This window comes from Rattus rattus, chromosome 9 (assembly GCF_011064425.1).
Source record: "Rattus rattus isolate New Zealand chromosome 9, Rrattus_CSIRO_v1, whole genome shotgun sequence".
Classification (NCBI taxonomy): domain Eukaryota; kingdom Metazoa; phylum Chordata; class Mammalia; order Rodentia; family Muridae; genus Rattus; species Rattus rattus.
The window spans coordinates 47,865,635-47,886,078 of record NC_046162.1 but is presented as its reverse complement, the minus strand read 5'-3'; the positions used below and the strand labels follow the sequence as shown (position 1 = coordinate 47,886,078).

The window sequence follows — 20,444 nt, the reverse complement described above, 5'->3', positions numbered from 1 at the left end:
TCAAAGCCTAGTGGGACTGTCCACTTGGAGGGACCCCTTTAACTTCTGGGACTCACCAGCTTTAAAAGTATGAGCTTATGAGGGACCTGTTGGGAATAGAGGACTGCCAAGCAAACCTTGGGATATTATGACACTAAACATCACTTCCTGCAGTTCATGCTGAAGTAGGCATCCTTTGCCTTGACTTGTGAAATTTAGCAACCGAAGAGTTGTCAAGCGAATTAGGAAAATGAGTGTTGGCCTACCGTGGCTCACCAGAACCCTGGTGTCAGCCTGTGTTCTTCATGATTAGGGCCCATGTCAGTGAAGCCAAGAGCTATGTGCAGTACAGAGTCCTGTAACACTGGAGGCTGACTTGTCTCTGGAGCTTCAGACCCAGGTCAGAGTTAACCAGAGGGTTGGCTTAGCTAGCTGGTCCAGTAGAGCGGGATACAGCCTGGGAGCTGCAGTGAAAGGAGAGCTGTGTTCCTACAATTGCACGTTGCTCCCCACTGGGGTAGAATAGAGTAGCTGCAAGTCATTAAGCCCTTGATGCCAGCCTCCCCCACCACTACTGGAGTCCCGCATGTGCCAGCCTCGGTGATGGGACACATTACAGATGGGAAATGACTCCAGGGAGCTGGGAGCCAGGCTTGGCCCATTCCCCTGGCAAGTCAACTGTCATATGTCCAGTGCATGGAGCCTGTGCACCACCTCTGGGGAAAGCCATTGGAAGGAAGCCTCCATGCTGCAAGCAGGCATCTGGCAGGGCATGTGAGTCACAAGGCAGAGGACTTCATAGCAGTGCCTTCCCCTCCAGCAGAAGGGGCAAGTTTTTCTCAGACCTTTGCTTTGAATATTAGCTGCCCTTACATTCCAACAGGCAAGGGGTGGGGTTATCAAGTTCGGGACAGCGAGCCTTTGCCAGGCGTGAGATGTGGAAAGTGCCCTGAACTAGTTAGGTGAAAGGTTAGCTATCACTAACCATTGCCAGGTTCTTGGCAAAGTCTCTGTCACATTCTTCCCATCTCTTCCATAAGAGGGTAACTTGGAAGGCCACTCCTGTCCCAAGCTCTGGGTTGCCCTGGGTGAACAACATCCTCTTTCCTGTTTAGCTCTGTCATGCGTGGGGATGGGGTAAGGTCTTTCTGCTGGAAGTCAGCCCCTGGACCTTTCTGGTTTTAAATGTATATGGGTGATTTGTCTGTTTGTATGTGTGTACCATGTGCATGCCTGTTGCCCACAGAGGCCAGAAGAGGGTGTTGGGTTCCCTGGATGCTGGGAATTGAACCTGGGTTTTCTGGAAGAACAGCCTGTGGGGTGGTTTTAGCTGCTGAGCCACCTCTCCAGTCCCTTGGACCTACATTTTTTAAACCAGTTTTTTTCCCCCTTCAGAAATGGGCAACTGTGGAAGGTTCCAGAACAGGGCAGCAACAAGTTGAGAGGACTGTTCAGAGATTTGGAGTGAAGGATTGCTTAGAGGTAGGGAAGGTCTAGAGTTGGGAATAGAACATAGTAGGCCAGGGATGACCTCTCTGGGTCAGGGAGGTGACTGGGACCAGGCTCTGAGAGGATAGATCTGAGGAAGAGACGAAGAATTGAGGACTGCTCAGGGCTCACCCAGACTTCCGCATTTCCTCCACAGAGAGGGTCTGGGAGGGGTGTTTGTGTAGTACGCACTCTTGAGTTGTCCTGCACAGGCAAGGCCTGCGACTGTTAGGAGAGGATCATTTCAAAGCCTTAGGGGGAGGCGGAGCAGCCAAAAAAGGGCAGGGGAAAGAAAAGGCTAACATGTTTACAGAGAAAAGGAGTCAGTGGAAAAAATGACGGCAAGGTCAAGTAGATTTGGGAGATGGCCCTGCACTCAACAGAGGGGAGGGGACAGTGGCCGTGTACAGGGGTGAGAATGAACCTCCAAGCCTTGGCTGTACTCTCAGGAATGCTCCAACTCTGGGGCCTTAATACTGCCTGTGGGTCCGGCTGGGCCTCAGAATCATCCTTTGCTGCCCATTCACAGGGACTCTGTTCGCTGGAGGGTCTCCCTGTCTGGCAGGAGGTGTTTCTGCTTGAAGAGGGAGACAGGGCTGGCCAGATTTCAAGCTGTCTGTCTTGACCCCAGGCCTTTCTCCAGATGCCCAGAGGCTCGGCTGGGTGGGGGCCCAGGCTTTCCTGGCAGCTTCTTTGTCTGCCTGTGGACAAAGGGGCCGAACCTTTCCCAAGCCCCACAGGTGTGAAGAACTTGTTACTGTAGTGTTTGTTCAGCCCTATTAGTGGCCTGAAGGACTGTTGACAGAGGTCTGCTTTGTGATCAGACTTGGCTAAAGCTCCCTAAGCCCTCAACAAACACTGGCCACTTATCTCAGAGACTTTATCAGAAACCATCTAAAGCCCTCTTTGGCAGGCAGGCCTCCCTGACCCATTCACTCGGGACGCTGGGTTTCCAAAGCACTCTCCACATTTTTTTCTTCTTCTTTCTCCTATCACCACAGCATCCTTGCTATCAGAATAAAGCCTTGGTAGGGAAGAGGTAGTTAGGTTTTATTTTCAAATTGGAATCTTAGGATAAAGGACTTTTTAAACCCGTCTTCTAAGAGGACACACTGAGAGGCAAGGAGCTACTTTGGGAGAATTTAGCTTCAGGGGCTTCCGGGCTGACAGAAGTGGAACCCTATTCACTTACCGCTCTTTAGTCTTCTCATAAAGTTCTTCAGCCTGCTCCGACCTCTCTCAGAGGAAACTACAGTTCTCATGTGTTCTCTCTCTCTCTCTCTCTCTCTCTCTCTCTCTCTCTCTCTGTCTCTCTCTCTCTCTCTGTGTGCGTGTGCTTCTGTTTCTGTCTCTCTCTGTCTCTCTCTCTCTGTGTCTCTCTCTGTGTCTCTCTCTCTGTCTGTCTCTCTCTCTCTCTCTGTATGTATGTGTGTGTGTTGCTTTCCAATATGTCCGCAGCTACATTAAACCACCCATGGTAGCAGACACTCTGAATATGTATATAATACTCTCCTATGCCTGAGGAGATTAGTAATAATAGTAAAACTGAACAGACTGTAATAAAAGCTATGTGCCTATTCTTTCAAAATATCTTAGCTCCGTGCTCTCCCCACCTATGGTGGTGTGGAGGGAGGTTGTGAGCTGAATGACCTGGTGTTGTGATGTATGGGTGGACTGATAAAGAGTCAGAAGGCGCACCATTTGCTCAGGTGATCCCAGATGACTGACCCAGGACAGAGAGATGGGAAACCTCTCCCTAAAGCCTCCCCAAAGCAGCAGGGGACTCGCTTTGTTGTTGCTAAAATAGCTTTCTTTGCCCAAGACTCTGAAGAGTGACCCACAATTCACTGCCCCCACCAGGACCCAAGCATTTGGCATTTGCCACACCCTTCCTCCCAGCTCTGTATGAGGATCATGCTTGCCCAGTCGTTTTTATTACATTGGAGTTGGAAAGTGGCATCTTCAATGATTGAGTCTCAGGAACTTTGACTGGGGCCAGACTCCTCCTGTTTTGTGTCCCCTTTGTCCTCTTAGTGGTTACCCATGCCCTTGAGTTTACTCTGACTGGTCTCCACTGCACTGTCTCTGGTTACAATCTAATCCTTGTTTTAGCAGAATGCCTTGGGCTGAACCAATGGAGACAACAGCATCAGCTGACCACACCTGGGCACGTCCCGCTCCTTTCTGCACTCCAGTTCCTTGTGTAGCTCTGGAATTATAGTAGCATTCAATAAGTAATCACTGACCACCGAAGTGTGCCTGCAGCTGACTTCCCAGTTATAGAGACGCCTACAGTCTGCTGTATAAAGGGGCTGGCCATCAGGGTCACCCTGATCTAGTTTACCTTTAAACACAAACACAAGCTCCTGAGAGTAGCAGAGCTGTTTGGGCCCAGCTTGCTTCAGCCTCTGCTCCAAAGAGAGGCCTCAGAGCTCAGCTCGGCATGAATTCCCCGGTGCAGACAGGAGCCAGGTGTGTGCAGCCATGGCCGCTCAGCAGGGCCTTTTCACAAGTTGCCACAAACTAGGCTCAGAAGACACTTACTGAGGGAGGAATATTTACAATTAATAAACAAGAGACAGACAATTTCTAAATAAATAGTGTACCAAATAGAGTAGCAAGGTCATAAATAAAAGAAAATTGGAGTAGCCTCCAACTCTTAAAAATAGCTCTCAAATATTTTCATGACTGTGTGCCAATTGTTTAAGAAAGTTTTTTATTTTTATTTTTTTTTAATGAAGCCGGAACTCTTTCCAGCTCCTTGTAGGCTCCCTGCTGTAAATGCCATCTTGATGCAAGACACTTTCTCTACAGGATGGGTTTGGTTCCATCATTCAACCTAAATCTGCAGGCCGGCAGCAGCAACATCACCTGGGAGTTTGTTAGGCACAAATCTGGAGGGGCTGGATCTGTTGCTCAATCTGCAAGGCCGGTGCTTGTCCAGCATGCATGCAGCTCTGGGTCCTGTCCCCTGACACTGCTTCTTAAACTGTGTATGGCAGCAGACACCTGTAATCTTAGAAGGGGAAGCAGAAAGATCAGAAGGTTGAAGGATAGCTTTGGCTACATAGTGAATTTGAGGCCAGCTTAGGCCAAATTAGACTATCTGAGAGAGAAGCAGGGGACATACATCTGGGACTTGGCTTAGTGGTACATGCCTGGACTCTCAGCACTTGGGAGGCTGTGGCAGGAGGCTCACAAGTTCAAGGCCAGCCTTGGCTACACAGCCATACTCTGTCTCAGAGGAAGAGAAGCTTCTACATGGATCCCCAGCTGAACCAGTATGCAGATGCAATTGTATCGGTGAAGGTGGACCATTCTGGCCCCTCTCTGGCTTTCTTTACAGGTCCTGTTCTCTCTATCTGGTCCCAGAAGGACCAGAAAGATGGTCATCTGTCTTTGGTCTGCCCCAGCAGCTCTGCTCATAGCTGGGAGACCCCAGGTCTTTCAAGGACCTATCTCCGCTCTGGGAATAGAAGCGGCACGAGGCAGGACTCTGACTTGCTTCTGAACTTCCTGAAATTAAACCAGAGTAGGGGTCTCTTTTTCTTTACATACAATTCCAGAAACAAGGAGAGGATCCAGAAGAGCTGGTCATGTTCATGGAATCTGTGTGCTTCTGTAGTGCGCCTCTGAGAGGGAGCACAGAGAGTCTCGGTGAGGGACCAGCTTCTTTGATAGAGAGCATCCAGTCTGGCTGGGCCTGGTGGCTCATGTCTTGAATCTCTGTACTCAGGAAGCAGAGGATGATGGATTTCTGTGTGTTCAAGGCCAGCCTGATCTTCATAGTGAGTTGCAGAACAGCCAGAACTATATAGTGAGTGAGCCCTGTCATTAAAAACAAGAGAAAAGAGTTGGGGATTTAGCTCAGTGGTAGAGCGCTTGCCTAGCAAGTGCAAGGCCCTGGGTTCGGTCCCCAGCTCTGAAAAAAAGGAAAAAAAAAAAAACGAGAAAAAATAAAAAGAAAGACAAAATATATACCCATCTTGCAGATGGTGTTTTGTGAGTTAATTTTGTCAGCCCAAAAGCAGGCATGTAAGTCTAGAATTCTCTTAGCAATTGTATAAAGAACACAGGCAAGTTCCTCAAAAGAACTGCTCCAGAGAGGAAGGAAAAAAATGAAGCCAACTGCCTGTTGGTCCGTCCACTCATCCACTCACCCATCCATCCATCTATCCATTCATCCATCCATCCATCCATCCATCCAATCTCATGGTAGCTGAAGGACACAGGAGGGGATCTGGAACTAAGACCAGGGCTTATGACAGGACCACGACCAGATGGCCTTCCTGTTTTCATGAACGGGCTGGAGCCCTGGGAATTTTGGAGTGGCAGGGTCAGGATTAAGTGCTGCTGGGTGCTTTCTGGACTGGGATAGCCTTGGTAGGCATGTGGCTTAGTTTTTGAGGTATTTTGGGTAGAGAATCAATACATCTGTTTTTGTAAACTCATTGAATTGCTGAGATTCAGGTCTCTGTGTTCAGAGCTCTGGAGAGAGGCTGTGGCATCTTCTCAAAGTATAGACGTCTATTTAAATGGGATTAAATTGCTTAATCAAAGCACAAAGATGAATTTACATTAGTTCAGAGTAAGAACACAGGAGAACTACAAGACTATGCCTTTAGGATGAGGGCCAGGCAGCAGATCCTCTTGGATCTATCAACCTATCTACTTTCTGACCTTCCTATCTGCCTGCCCATGCATGTACCCATCCATTTAGCCACCTCACCTAGCAATCCTCTTACCCATCTCTCTACCCATCCTACATCTACCTTTCCCTCTATCTATTTCATCCACCAATTCATCTCAGTCATTCATCCCAAGGTCCATCCATCAACCTGTTCCTCTATCTCCCTATCTACGCCATCCATCCATCTGATCACCAATCAATTAATCCTCCCACCCATATCAATTCATTATCCCTCAGTCCACTTGTTCTATACATGTACTTACTCTTGAGTGTTTGCTTTCTCTCAGTTGTACAACGAAAATGTAGTCAAGGCTCACTGTGGGCTTCTCCATGTTGTCCCTAGTGAAGCAATAATGTTGATTAAGAGCATCTGGTCCATTGATCAGCGTGAATTCTGAAGGGTCTGCTCCTCGGTTCGGCCATTTCCTCTGTTAAAGGAAGAGTCCCTTGGGCAGTTGAAAGTACATCATGTCTCTATATCTCACACAATTCAAGCATGGACTAGTATGTAGCTAGGGAAGTTATGTGTGTGTGTACATGTGCTGTCTATAACTCAGCTGCAGGTGCCAAATGGCTGGGCAAGTTCCGGTTGACAGGAGACATGAATGAAATGGCTTAAAGTTGGAATTTAACAATGCAGAGGACATTTGGGTGGGGGAGGGAAATGGGAATTGGCTCTTGGTGCCCTTTTCACTTTCCTGTCAGGTTTCTGGTTGAGGAGTGGAATTGGGGAGTCCTTGTTCCCCATGCCCCACCGTTCCTCCTGAGCCTGAGACACAGCTATAGGGGATGAGGCTGGCTTATCCCAACATGCTAGCTAGCGGGCACACAGTTTACAGTCTTTATGAGAGACCAGGGGACCCCTAGAGAGACTACCAAGTCACACCAGTGGTGTGGGACTCCTTGATCTGGGCCAAGCTGATCCCCCAGGATCTGCTTCCCCACCCCCATCTCTCCTGGGTTGACCTCTGTTCTAACAAAGTTGCCCTTTCCTTCCCGCCTTGAAATCTGATAATGAAACTAATACCCAATATTTTTGCCTGGGAGAGAAGCAGGAGATAAACAGGAAGGCGCAGGGATTAGGGTGTCTCTCGGAGGCAGGGCCCACGGCTGGTGGGAGTTGGGTGATACCTCTTTGTGGACCTGAGAGATCCAGATGTGAACCACTTTGCCCAATGCATTTTTCCCTCTGTGCAGAGAAAATAAAACAAAGAGAAAAGAAAACAAGCTATAAATACTTTGCAGAAGTCTGAGCGTGAGTAATTATCACTTGATGCTCCTTGACAGCCCCAAGGAGGGGCAGGGGGTGCTTTTTGATGTTGGCCTCAGAGTTTTCTTTTGTATGACCAGTTGTTTGGAAAGAACCTTTTGTTGGTGCGAGGTGTGCATAGAAGGAGATCTGTCCTGAGCTTTCCCAAGGATGCTGGGCAGCTAGAGCCCCCCTTTACAGAGGGGGACGTGAGGGTGTGTCCACCTCCATGAAGGATCTAAAGGTGCTTCTGTGAGGCCATCCTGTGTGCCGAGGAGAGCATCGAGACCCTAGCGATCCTTGTAGATTCCCGGTCCTGGGCAGGTGCACCAGGTCTTGGGGTTTCTGTTCTTGCAGGAAAGATCCAAGTTCTGGCCTGTAGTTCAGGTTCAGCTGTTCTGTGTAGTGATGCTGGTCATCTCTGGGGGCATTCTAGCAGCAGGGCGACTTGCCTGCTGCCGGCCATGACTGTACTCACTGACTCTGGTGCTGGGCTGGCTGGCTGGTCACTGAGCCTCTCCAAGTCCTATTCCTTGTCTTTCTGAGTGAGTCCAAAGAGACAGTGTAAATGTGGCAGCCCTCCATGTAGAGGGTGGGGCAGAGAGGCAGCTTCTGTGTGTCTGGTTGAATTCAGTCACCTGGAGACACCTGCTCAGGGACATTTCCAAGGTTCTTGGGAGTCAGATCTGTTGTCCAGTCCAAACTGGCTTCCAGCTGCTTCTGGACTGTAGGACAGGCACTGTCTTAACTCCACCTCTGCTTGTCAGTTGAGTGACTAATGGGCACATGGTTTGGGGACTGATTCCTGGAAGAACATTTAAAGAAGCTTGTAACACCAGAGAGCAAAAATCCAGAATTTCACAAGTAAAAATAGCATCCCAATCAGAAACCAGTAAAAAGCATTTATAGCTTATATAGTAGAAAAGACAAATGCCAATCACAGAGAGAGAGAGAGAGAAGTTGGGCCCTGGCCTGAACATGCAAGGCATGCGTGGAGATGGAGGTGTAGACACAGGAAGACGGACCCCCTCTTCTGTAGTCACAGACAAAGATGGGTGTCGTCCGGCCTTTCCCCGTGACAAGTTGTAAACGTTTTTGTTTTTAAATGTTGATACCAAATGTGTGTTGTTATTCTTTTCAGGGGTGTGGTGAAATGAGAGCTATCACTTCCTGCTAGTAGGAGGCAAAGCCAGTTTGGCCTTCCTTGAGGGCAACTTGGTGTTTTCTGATCCAAAGTTAAAAATCTGGAGATCCAAAATTTAACTGAATTCAGCCATGGGGAATGCACTTGCCCACCATTAGTCAGAGCAGGGCCCTGATGCGCATACTCAAAGCTGGTTCATGGTTTATAACATGGCCAGCAGGGAACAACCTAGTGGGCCAGCCTTGAGAGATCCTGCTTGCTCAGTGTGCCTGTCTCAGGCTAACAATGTCCAAGCACCAGACGTTCTTTAAAGATCATATTGACAGTAAAAAATGATTGTTCTGAGAAAAAGGCTACAAGGCTTGAGGCAAATGGGTATGATCTATATTTATAAAGCACACTCAATAGTCCCATAGCTGGGCCCCACAGGAAGCCACTATGTTCACAGTGGTTGGTGGAAACAGGAGTGCACTTCCCCCTTTTCTCCTTTGGTTTTTAAGTGTACGGCATTAGACGCCATGTCTCTAGAAGTTCCATAAAATGTGTAGAGAACATGCAGCCTAAAGACAGGACATGAGTAAGACATCAGTGAACATGAGTAGCCCTTTGGAGGATGTGCTGGGGGCCTCATCCAGGCAAGGGCTAGATGTGGGCTGCGGCCGGACTAAGGTGTTACCTGCAGGAAAGGGAGACAAGCTACCCTTGGAATGGGGGGGGGCACTCCTACACTCGGCATGCTTTAGAAACTGACCAAAGTTCAGAGTAAATGAAGCAGAGGAATTGGGAGGCTGGGGAGTAGAGCTGAGGCTGGGGAGTGAGTAGGTCTGGCTTGTTAACAGCCCCCAGGGCTGTGCTGACTGACTTTGACTTTATGAACACCCTCAGGCTGGTGCTTAGACTCTGGTCACAGCTGTCTCTATGAAGTGACTACCGAAGATGCAAACATTCCATCCCTTCTGTAAAGTGGCATCATGATTGCACAGAGCCTACACACATCTTCTTATGTCTACATAAAAACCCTTATTAAGACAAATCCCTAGTTGAGCAGTGGTGGCACACACCTTTAATCTCAGCCCTTGGGAGGCAGAAGCAGGTGGATCTCCAAACTTGACGCCAGTTCCAGGACAGCCAGGGCCACACAGAGAAACCATCTTGAAAAATCAACCAACACAAACCTCATTTCTAAATGGTTTACACTGCCTCTTACAATGCAAATGTATGTAAATGAATGCACTATAACTTTTAGGGACTAATGACAAGAAAAACAATGCATTTTAGTCTAGGTGCAATATTTCCCCTAGATATTTTGGATCCACACAGTTGTCTGAATCCTACAGAATCAGGCAGACAGAGGCAGAATGGAGGAGAGGAAAGGGCAATGTGCCTCTGGGTCCAAGTAGAGACCTCAGACTCGAAGCTGGAAGTGAGGGTTTGTGGGTCATGAGCAGAGAGGTGATGTGAGATGCGGGAGTTAGATCCCCAGGGCATCAGGGAAGGTGGGGTAAGAACTGACCTCTGAGCTAAGTGCATAGATCAGGGAAGTGAGAGGGAGAGCAACTGACAAGGAGGAGAGCCACAGAGAAGAAAGCTAAGGGTCCTCTGTGGTGCTGAGTGGTGGGAAGGAGAGGGGCAGTTGGCTCCAGAGTCCCTGGTGGCAGGAAGAGGAGTAGAAGAAAGGAAGGTGCAGGTGGATGGTGCACACAGAAGCCTGGGCAGCTGGGTATGGCCCGTTTCTGCTGAGAGACTTAAACACATTTATTTCTCCTAGCTTAGGAGGCTGCAAGTCCAAGGCGGTGGCGTGGGAGGCCTTAGCCACGGTCAACCTAGCATTTATGTGTGCTCTAAAGAAGCAAGGAAAGGCTCCCAGAGCAAGACTCCCCTGCCTGGAGATGGAGGGGGACCTGGGATGGGCCTCTCTGCAGGGTGTCTACCGTCCCACCATCCCCTTGTGCTGATGGTTTCTGCTCTGTTCTGTTCCCCCCCGCAGCCTGCAACTGCAACCTCCATGCTCGGCGCTGCAGATTCAACATGGAGCTCTACAAGCTATCGGGGCGCAAGAGCGGGGGTGTCTGTCTCAACTGCCGCCACAACACTGCCGGCCGCCACTGCCACTACTGCAAGGAGGGCTTCTACCGAGACATGGGCAAGCCTATCACCCACCGGAAGGCTTGCAAAGGTAGGTCATCCTGGGGGTCAGAGAGCAGGGGTTTTCAGGGACACGAGGCTCCCTCTCTCTCCCTCCTCCCTTTCTTTTCTTTCTTCTTGTTCCCCTACAAAGGGGAGTAGACGGAGGTGTGCACCCATAGCCCACACCCATCTCTCTTCTCTCAAGGCCTCCCTGGTATTTGGAGGTGAAAGGCAAAACAAAGGGCCGATGGAGACGCGATGGAGACGCGGCTCAAAGAAGAAAGCAGTAGGTGTGAGCCCTTATGAGAGCCCAGGGCCAGGCTCCCGCCACCTCCCCCTTTGCCTCCCTCCTCCTCAGCGTCTCTGCAGCACAGGTGCGCTGCATACCAGAGGAAAGAGAGTCATGTTCACCAGGCTTACTGTGGGGACAAAGGACCCTCTTTTTCTAGCCCCTCGCAGACATACTTCTTTGGATGTGCTCGCACTGCCTCCTGTCCCACCCCCATCACACACACAGAGACACACACAGTCACGGGGAGGTTGGCAGTTTCAGGATCAGGGTTTTAGAAGGAACATTTAATCCATCTGCAAATAGCTTTACTTTTCAGGACCGAGGGGGGCTTGGAGGGAAGAGGATGGGGGACTAGTTTTGTTCATCGGAGCAAGCACTAACGTTTGAGCTTTCTGGTGTTTGTTTTCTCCTGTCACCGACAAAATGAAGCAAGCAATGGCCAGACGACTCTGGGAGTGAAAAGTAGCCCCCCCCCCCATTATCCACATTAGCCTTTGGGGATTGCTGGGACTAAGGGTTTCTTGCTCCTTTGTTGGGGTCTAGGGCCAGAGTATGCCCACACATGAAATGTTTACATTCGAGGGCTCCTGGAAGACAATGGGGAACCTTGACTCAGGAAGGTGCAAAGTCCTGTCAGATAGCTTGGGTGAGGAACTGTAGTGGATGACCTTTCTGGATGCTGCTTAGCCTCTGAATGAAGCAGAGGTGTTTTCCTAACCACAGATACACCACAGGTCGGGTGTCTATGTGCCCACTGACTGTAGGTGACTGTAGGTGACTGTAGGTGACTGTAGGTGACTGTAGGTGACTGTAGGTGACTGTAGGTGACTGTAGGTGACTGTAGGTGACTGTATGTGACTTGAGGGATCCGGTGCAAGATGAAAATACAAGGCTCCCTATGCAAAGATGACAACGAGCTTCAGTTAAGCCTGTGCCTTTCTGAGCAGGGAGCCACTTCTGCTCGTACAGATGCTTCCTTAATAACCAAACGACAGCAACCGAAACCCCACTGGCTCTTCAGACTCCTCTCTGAGAGAGAATTCTTGGATTCCTCATGTGCAGATGAGCAAAGTATCTCTCGGGATGTAGAGCCCCTCCTCCTTCCATATCTTTGGCCATTGGCTACCTTTGCTGGTTGCCAAGGGAATTTGAACATAAAGGAGGCGGGGGCTATTTCCAAATCAGAGAGAAAAGCAGATTCAGGAAAGACTGCTCCAGGAGACCCTGAGGATGGGCAGGCGGCCCAGGCAATGAAGTCCAAGGATATTCTCCATTGTCTGGAAGCAAGAGCAGGGCAAGGCTAGGGAGAGGTTGTGGGGTCTTCAGAGAACAGAGATGAAAGCTGTCCAACTCCTTTGCCTTTATCCAAAGTGGCTGCTGCCTCTTTTACAGAAGAAATGAAAGCTAGGATCTCAAACAGCTGACCAACCCATATTTATTGGCCATTTGGCCAAGAGCTTTAACCTGTGTTAGCCACTTCAGTGGGCAGTCCTGTACCTGGGAGCAGGAAGGTCCAGGGTCTCCCTGAGGAAGGATGCTGTCTACTTCCTGCCCTGGTTGGTTTTCGCCTCCGGGGTAGAGGTGCTCAGCTTCCTTTGCCAGCTGGGGCTATGGGTGGGGCAGGTACAGAGCAGGAGGAGGGGTTCTGTGCCTTCAAAAGCTGGAGCCAGCCCTGGTGGCTGTCTTCAGTTGCAGTCCTGGATATCAGCTGTCCCCAGCCTTGGTGGGAACCCAAGAATAACTTGGAGAGGGAAAACCGAGATGGATCCTGGTCAGGGAGAGAATGGAAAGAGTGTGGGGAAGAACGGCAGTGATTTAGGAGTCCCACCCCTTGGTGAGGAAGGAGGGCGAGATCCTGCACCCTGATTGGTGAGGAGGGGTATGGTGTGAATAAAGGCCTTGCCTCAAGATTGGGGAGAAGGCTCTCCTCTGATTAAGGGGTAAAAAATGTGACAGAAGTAGCCATCTGATTGGTGGAGGAGGAATCCCTAGAGAGGTCTAGGTCTCTACCTCGTGCCCTTTCCTCCCCAAGTGTCTCCTCTTTAGGAGCTGTGAGAACTCTGAATTATCCTCTTGCCAAAAATTACCCTGGTGATCCTGGCAGGAAGTACCTTTAGGAGCAGTTCACAGGCTGTGTCTCTGCATCTCTTGGTGAAAACACCTACCCCTCTTCCACCACCTGTCCTCCAGGGCCACATGGTTTAAGCAATGGTTCCTTGCGTGCAAGCTGTTTTGTACTCTTCTGACAGCTTGTTCTTCGAGGAGTCGGGATCTCTTTCCCCAGCCTCTGATGTACCCTGGAGGAGCCCCATGCTAGGCCCTCACAGGAAGAGCTTCACTTCTTTGCTTTACCCTAATTTCACAGAGGAATTGGGACAACTGGCGCTCAACTCCCAAGTTGGCTTGGGAATGGCCGTGGGGCCCTCTTTACCCCTTGACTTCTCAGGGCCTGGGAGGGGCCCGGGCAGGGGGCCCGAGGCCACCCATACACTGCTGGCGATTGGCTGGCTCAAGACCTTGTTCAGTGTCGGGCAGGGGTGGACCCAGACAAGAAGAGCTTGGAGCAAGGGCATTTGATTCCAAACATTACTGTGCAGTCTCCCCATTTGGGAAGTTTCATAGCAACAAATTTGTTGGGGTCTTTCTCCCCTCCCCTAGCTGAGGAGCAAACCGGGCCTGGCAGGGTTGGTGCATACAAAGGGCTGTAATAAACATGCCCAGGGATCAGGCCGCTGCACTCTCAGCTATTCAGCGCGATTTCACAGCGCTGGGCCAGCCTCATTATGGTGTGGTCTGTTGTCCTATACAAAGTCAGATGAGATGAATTTCCCCCCTTTCTCCGCAAAATGGTTTGTGAATGATACTCGTCCCGGAATCTGTCAGAAGATAGGAGTTTTTGTTTACCATCTGACTTCTTTATGGACTTAGCAGGCACTTTCTTTTTTTTAGAGCCTGCAAAGAAGACGTGGCTATTTAACCATCTCAGCCGTGCCTCCATTGATAACAATATTAATTTATCATTTTCCCAAACCATCTGTGATGGATAAAGACATTCCAGGAGGCTCCCGTGAACCGAATTGTGATGAGAATTAAGAAATTAACCACCACATCCAGCTTCCCCACCACAAAGGGCCCTCGTTCCATCTCAGTGAGCAGCAGACTGCTCTTCCCGCTCACTGCCCTGCCCCCTTCTCGTCTTCGCTGAATGTGGCTGAAAGAAGGCTGCTAAGGCGGTTGGGGAGCCTCGGGAAGATGCAATCATTAGTGGGAGGGAAGCACGAGACAGCGCCCACCAAGCCTGCAGTTCAGTCTTGAAGCAAAGCTCCCACCGATCTTTATTCCTGCAGCTCTGCCAAGGGTTGGGGGAGGGGGAGAAGCGAGAACCCCAGTCCAGCCTCCTCTGGCTTCTTGGGGCCACTGTATGGAATTCTCCTTCCCCTCTCCCGTCAGTTATTTATCTTTTGGATTTTTTTTCCCCTTCCTGTCATCACGGGCATGTTTTTCCCAACTCATCACTCTTGTGGGGGGACGTGTGAGAATTACCTGGGATGTTGTAAAATGCCACTTGGGCCCCACCCCGGGGATTCTGGTTTCATTAATGTGTCTGTGTGAGATGGAGTCAAACTGGCCTTGGAAAAGCTCTCCAAGGCTGAGAACTGCTAGGGCAGGGGTTGGCGTATATGAGATAAAGGTGGCAGGTTGCTCTTGCGGTGGATTCAGGAAGTCCCCAAGGGAGGTCTAGGCCCTACAGTTCATTCCTTTGGGAGAGATTATTAATTGATGGGTTCAGATGTTTTATGATTCTTTTGATGAACACTTGGAGGGGCACTTAAAGTTCTTTTCATTTTAAATCTTGCCGGGTGAGACATGTATGTCATTTGTGTGCATGTGTGTTTAGACCTGGCCCTCTGAGTCTCAGCAGAGCGAAGTCCCTCCCACATCCCTCTTCCCAACTCGATGGCAGTGTCCCTTCTACCACTTTCTGCCATAATTTGGGGGGTTCAGGGAGAAGAATTTTTACCTGAGGCAAGAAGATAGTCAATGGCTATTCCCTGCAGCTCTCCCTTAAGGCACAAAGGTCCCTGAACACCAAGTGGCCTCCAGTTTGCAAGCAGAGAAAGAGGCAGCTCCGATCCTGCAGGCAGGAAGAGCTTACCTCAGCACGACCCTGTTGCCCTAGCTTTGCTATGCTCTCCTGGAGACGTGAGAGTCAAGGCTCCAGCTCCGGGTGTGGCTCATGTATACAGTCTGCACATCTCGGCCATCTTACCTGTGAAGTCCTTTTCAGGTTTCTGGCCACTGAGTCCCATTCAACTTTGACATTCCACACTCTACCTGCTATTCTTCAGGAGCCAAAAATCTTAACCTCTCCTTGATTCGACAGAGGTCATTCTTTAGAGCAGCGTGTTTGTGATTAGGAAGGGCCAGGAAATAAGGCAGGGTGACTTTGTTCAGACGTCTGGACAAATGACAAGTGTCCTTGATCCTGTGACTCACACTCACCCCGTGCAGTATACCATGGGGAAACGGTATCCCTCAGCCTAGCGCTCCCTAAAAGTCTTTGCTAGTTAGCTCTACCACTCTGGGTGTGAGTGTCCTTATCCTTCTGCCTTTTCTCGTTCCTAGACTCTCTCTACATGGACATTCCAGGGGTTCTCAGTGCTTGACTAGAAAAGACCCTGATCTTTGAGTTCCCTAAGTTCTTGGTGCTTCTGGGCACGGCAGTCAGAGTGTTGAGGGTATTTGCTTGGGAAACAGTCTTTCCTTGGGGTTTCTGCTACAGAATGTCAGGTGGACCTGGTGTCCAGGCTCCAGTCAGGGCTCAGGTTTCACTTCTGGGTGAGGCATGCTTCACAGTTTCAGCCTTTGCGCTTGCAAATCCATTATGGACAGTGTGCAACCACAGTACCAGGGCCCATCCCTAGGACCCAGCTTCCTGTCTGGAGCTGGGCAGAAGGATCCCTCCTGTCTCTTAGAGTCACCGTGTGGATTACATGAGGCACATAGCATACATTTACCTGTATGACCTGTATGACCACTGTGAACAGACACAAGACACAAGAACCCTCACAGTAGCAGTAGCAGTAGTCAGTAAGCACCCAAAGCAGCTCTTTTGCTATTCGTTTTCTGTCCTTATTTATTGATTTTCCAATGGGTTTCATTAGGGCTGCTTATAGGGTTCAGTATGAGGGGTATTTACAGGAGCCTAGGGTCCTTACCAATGGCTGTACTGCTGAAGAAAATCTCTCTCCCTTCCCTGACAACCATTAATTATGTATAACTCAGGGAAGGGTGGAGCCTTGTGAGCCCCTCCCCTTAGTTACTGAAGTTGCCTGTATGTCTTGGGTGGGGGGAGGAGTGGGGTGGTTCAGGGGCATCCTGACTTCTCCCAGTGATGGGATGTTGACAGGCCCAGTCTTGGGTTTTGAGCCATAAATCACAACCGTGGTGGAATCAAAGGTGCAGTCTCAGTGGCACACTCTAAAGACAGCATTCTGTCCTCCTGCGCTCCCTCCTTCAGCTCTTAACGTTCTCTCTGCTCCATCTTTGATGGAGATCCCCGAGCCACAGAGAGGGTGATAGAGAAGTCCCTCCCACGGCTGAGAATTTAACAGTTCTTATTCTCAGCACTAAGGCCAGATAGGCGTCTCTGCAGTCCTCGGTACTAGCTGCAAAAAGATCCTCTCTGACCAAAGCTCACTAATCTACGGGTACAAATATAATTATTTAGGTGATAATTTGACGGGCATGTCCTATCCATTTAGGCTTGCCCAGCTCTTGGTGTGGAATGTAGCATTTGGTAACTGGCCTCTCAGCCAAAGGTCTCAGCCCCTGTGTAGACTCTCTGGCTGATTCCCACAGGATTGGACAAGATCCTAGGGATGTGCCCTGGCACTGGGGTTGCACACTGTCTATAAAGGATTTGCATGCTTCAGAAGCGCAAATGACAAATGAGCCCAGAGGAAGGAGGTGCCCAGCAGCTGCTTGTGGAGGCTCAGCGCAAAGGTGGGGACAGCTGTATATGGCCAGACACAGTTCTGAAAGCGCCACTTGGAAGACTAGGCTGCATCTGAGGGCTGCCTGCCTGGCCACACTCCAGCATGCAGTCCACCCAAAGCCTGGGCTGTTCCTCACTATACTTCTTGTAGCTGTCCTAGGTCGAGTGCCTGGGCTGGACCTTCCTTCCCACCTGCTGTCCTCCCAGGCTAAGCCTGCGTGCGCCCTTGAGGCAACAGTGGCACTCTGGGAACATGCTAAGGACCCGTGTGTTTCTCCTCCTCTGCAGAACAGGTGCAGGAAGACTACTGTTCAGCAGATCACAGCGGGTCGCATAATCCAGTTTAGAATTATGGGTTTCCCCTCCCCTGCTCCCCACCTCATGTGCTTCCTGCCGTCTGCACCTTGATCTGAGAGTGTCAGAGAAAAGCAAGGCCCTCTACCCTAAACCATTTATCCCTCAGTGCCTTGTGAGCAACTGTTGTGAGGAGAGGAGCTCTTGGCTTGAAGGAGGTTGGCACAGACAGCTGAAGTGAAGACTGGGGATTATCTGTGGGCATCCACCACGGGCTCCCCATACCCCATTAGCATGGAGTATATGGCCTTTGAGCTTGCTGTGACCCAGGATGCGAGTGGATTGGCATTCCCATCCCCTGCTTCATTCTTTCTTCCTGATGCAGAGAACAGATGAAACGGGAAAAAGAGAAAAAGAAGCTAATTATAAGATAAGCTGAGTTATGTGGAAGAAGTAAACAGTTGGAAGAGAGGGTCAGTGAGGGGAAGCTTTCTATGAGACCCTGGGGTGGGACGTTTAGAGGAGACTGGGGTGTGAGGAGAAAGCCTAACGAGAGAACAGTGCAGGCAGCCCTAAAGTCAAGAAGCAGCCGAGCTCTTGCTGAGCCCTTGGTCAGGAGGAAGGGAGAGAATGTGGGTCAGGGCCTTCTTACTGGCATCTGGTAGGTCCTATCCCCAAAGCACAGAAGGCTAACGTAAAACCAAGGATGAGAGTGACAAGGGGTTTGCAGTTACAGAAGCTCCTTCTGCAAGGCCAGCCACAATGGAGAAACAGTATTCATAGGTTCCCTATCCGGTCAAGGGTGAGCATCGTGGTGGGAAGAGCTCTCGAAGCCCAACAACCAGAAGGCGAATGACCCAGTTGAAAGTGGGTAGGATATTTGAACAGACACTTCCTCGAGGAAGGACCGGTGGCAAATAAATCCGTGAAACATTAGCTGTCGCTGGGGAAATGCAAATTGAAATCACACTCAGATCCCTCTCATCGATAATAAGAAATATAAGCCACTTAAGAATTCAAAATGCCTGTCGAGGACAAGGACCTAGCAGAGCCACCACACACTGCTGGTGGGAATCCCACATGGTAGAGCTGCCCAGTGGTGAGACTCAGACCAGGATCCTGCTCACAGGCATTTCTCCAGGAGAAATGAAAATGTAGGTCCTACAAAAACCACCCAAACAAAACAACCTATGCAGACATTTATAACGGTCTTATGTCAGTTGCTCCTAACTAGAGACAGCCTCAGGGTGTGTCAGGGGATGTACGGATAAAGTAGGTACATCCCCACTGAAGAAGACTGTAGCGTTACAGCAGAGAAACGAACTGATTCTCATGCTGCCACAGACGAACCTCAAACTCAGTTGGCGACATGCAAGAGGTTAGGCTCAACGGACAACTTACCCAGCAACCCCATTTGCATTGTAAATACTGTAAAATTTCGGGATAAGACATTTTGCAAAAGGTGTAGCTGGCCGGATGGGGGCTGAGGGCAGAGGAAGAGACACCCCCCTCCCCCCGGAGCTGGGGACGGAACCCAGGGCCTTGCGCTTGCTAGGCAGGCGCTCTACCATTGAGCTAAATCCCCAACCCCAGAGGAAGAGATTCTTGAGAGAGCTGGACAATTCTGAATCCTGATGGAGCTGATGGTTAGAACTGGCATCTGTGATAAAAATCTATAGAAGTGCACAGCAAAAAAAAAAAAAAAAAAAAAAGGAATGAATTTTACTCTGTGCAAATTACAGTAACAGGGGGCTGGAGAGATGGCTCAGTGGTTAAGAGCACTGGTTGCTCTTCCAGAGGTCCTGAGTTCAAATCCCAGCAACCACATGGTGGCTCACAACCATCTAACGCCTTCTTCTGACATGCAGGTGTACATGCAGATAGAGCACTCATATACATAAAACATAAATCTTCAAAAAGTAATTACAGTAACAATGGGTCAGATTCCTTCTCTAGAACTGTAGCTTGGGTGTGTCCCCAGAGGTCCACTATTGGAAACTTGATTCCCTGTGTAGCAATGTTAGGAGGTTTTGAATCTTTTGTTTTCCCCCTTCGGTTTTTCAAGACAAGTTTTCTTGGCGTAATTCTTGCCTGGATCTCACTGTAGACTGGCCTGGCCTACAACTCAGAGACTTTCTTGCCTCTGCCTTCCGAGTACTGTTATTAAAGGCCTGTGCACCATCACCTCGAAGGAGGTGTGAACTACAGGTAGACCCTAGGACTGGAGCGATGGCTCAGTGGTTAAGAGAACTTACTGCTCTTCCAGAGGATCTGGGTTCAATTTCCATCACCCACAGCAGGCAGTTCACAACTTCCTATAACTTTAGTTCCAAGGGATCTGACCCCCTCGGGCTTCTGTGGGCACCTGTGCGCATGAAATGCACATAAACTCATGAATAATAAAAACAAACAAAACCATTCTTATAAAAAAAGAGACAGGGCCTAGTAGAAGGTGATGGTGTCATCAAGGCCATCACCCTGGGATTAATGTCAGTCTCTAGTGACGCTGTTTCCTGTGACAGTGGATTGTTTTAAGAAGAGTGAATCTGGCCCTTAGGGCTGGGTCAGCCCTGGGTTCAGTTCTGCACAATCAAACAGAGGAACACAGGGTAAACCTGGCTCTCCTGTCTCTCTGGCTCCTTGTCTGACCATGCATCCATACACATACCTGTTTCCCGTTCTTCCTCTCCACCATGTGGTCCAAGCAAGTGTCCCCTTACAAACCAATGGGACTGCCTGATCTTAGACTTCCAGCCTTTAAAGTGGTGAGTTAAATATAAAAAAATGTCTTTTCTTTTCTCTTCATTCTTTCTGTTTTTGTTTTTTTTTTTAAACAAAGTTGGCCTCGAACTCCTGACTTTCCTGTCTCAGCTTCCTAAATGCCGAGATTAAAGGTGTTTGCTTCCATGCCCTGAAAACCGTTTTAAAGCAACCAGCTTCAGGGTGGTTTTGTTACAGTAACAGAAAACGGACTAAGAGCTTATGACACCGTTCCAGGGTCTTGTCTTCTTGTCCCCATTTCCCTCACAACTCTGAAATCTTTAAGAGCTGCCACACCCACCTCTGAGCATTTGATCCCCTGCCCTGCCCTTTCCGAGTCATCACCTTCTTGTTCTGCTTGGCTTTCCTCCACATTATGCCCCAAGCATTGCAAGATGCCTGAGCCACCTTGCCCATCTCTGG

The 20,444-nt window shown here is 49.6% G+C and overlaps 1 protein-coding gene across 1 annotated transcript in view; it reads left to right on the top strand.

Annotated features, from left to right (window-relative positions):
• Positions 1–10,012: 10,012 nt before the first annotated feature.
• The window catches only part of Ntn1 (netrin 1), a 67,935-nt gene continuing 57,503 nt past the window's right edge, over positions 10,013–20,444 (top strand). Inside the window, exons 1-2 of the mRNA XM_032914167.1 lie at positions 10,013–10,046; positions 10,538–10,726. Of these exons, the coding sequence (XP_032770058.1) occupies positions 10,013–10,046; positions 10,538–10,726 (223 nt within the window). The remainder of the gene's footprint in view (positions 10,047–10,537; positions 10,727–20,444) is intronic.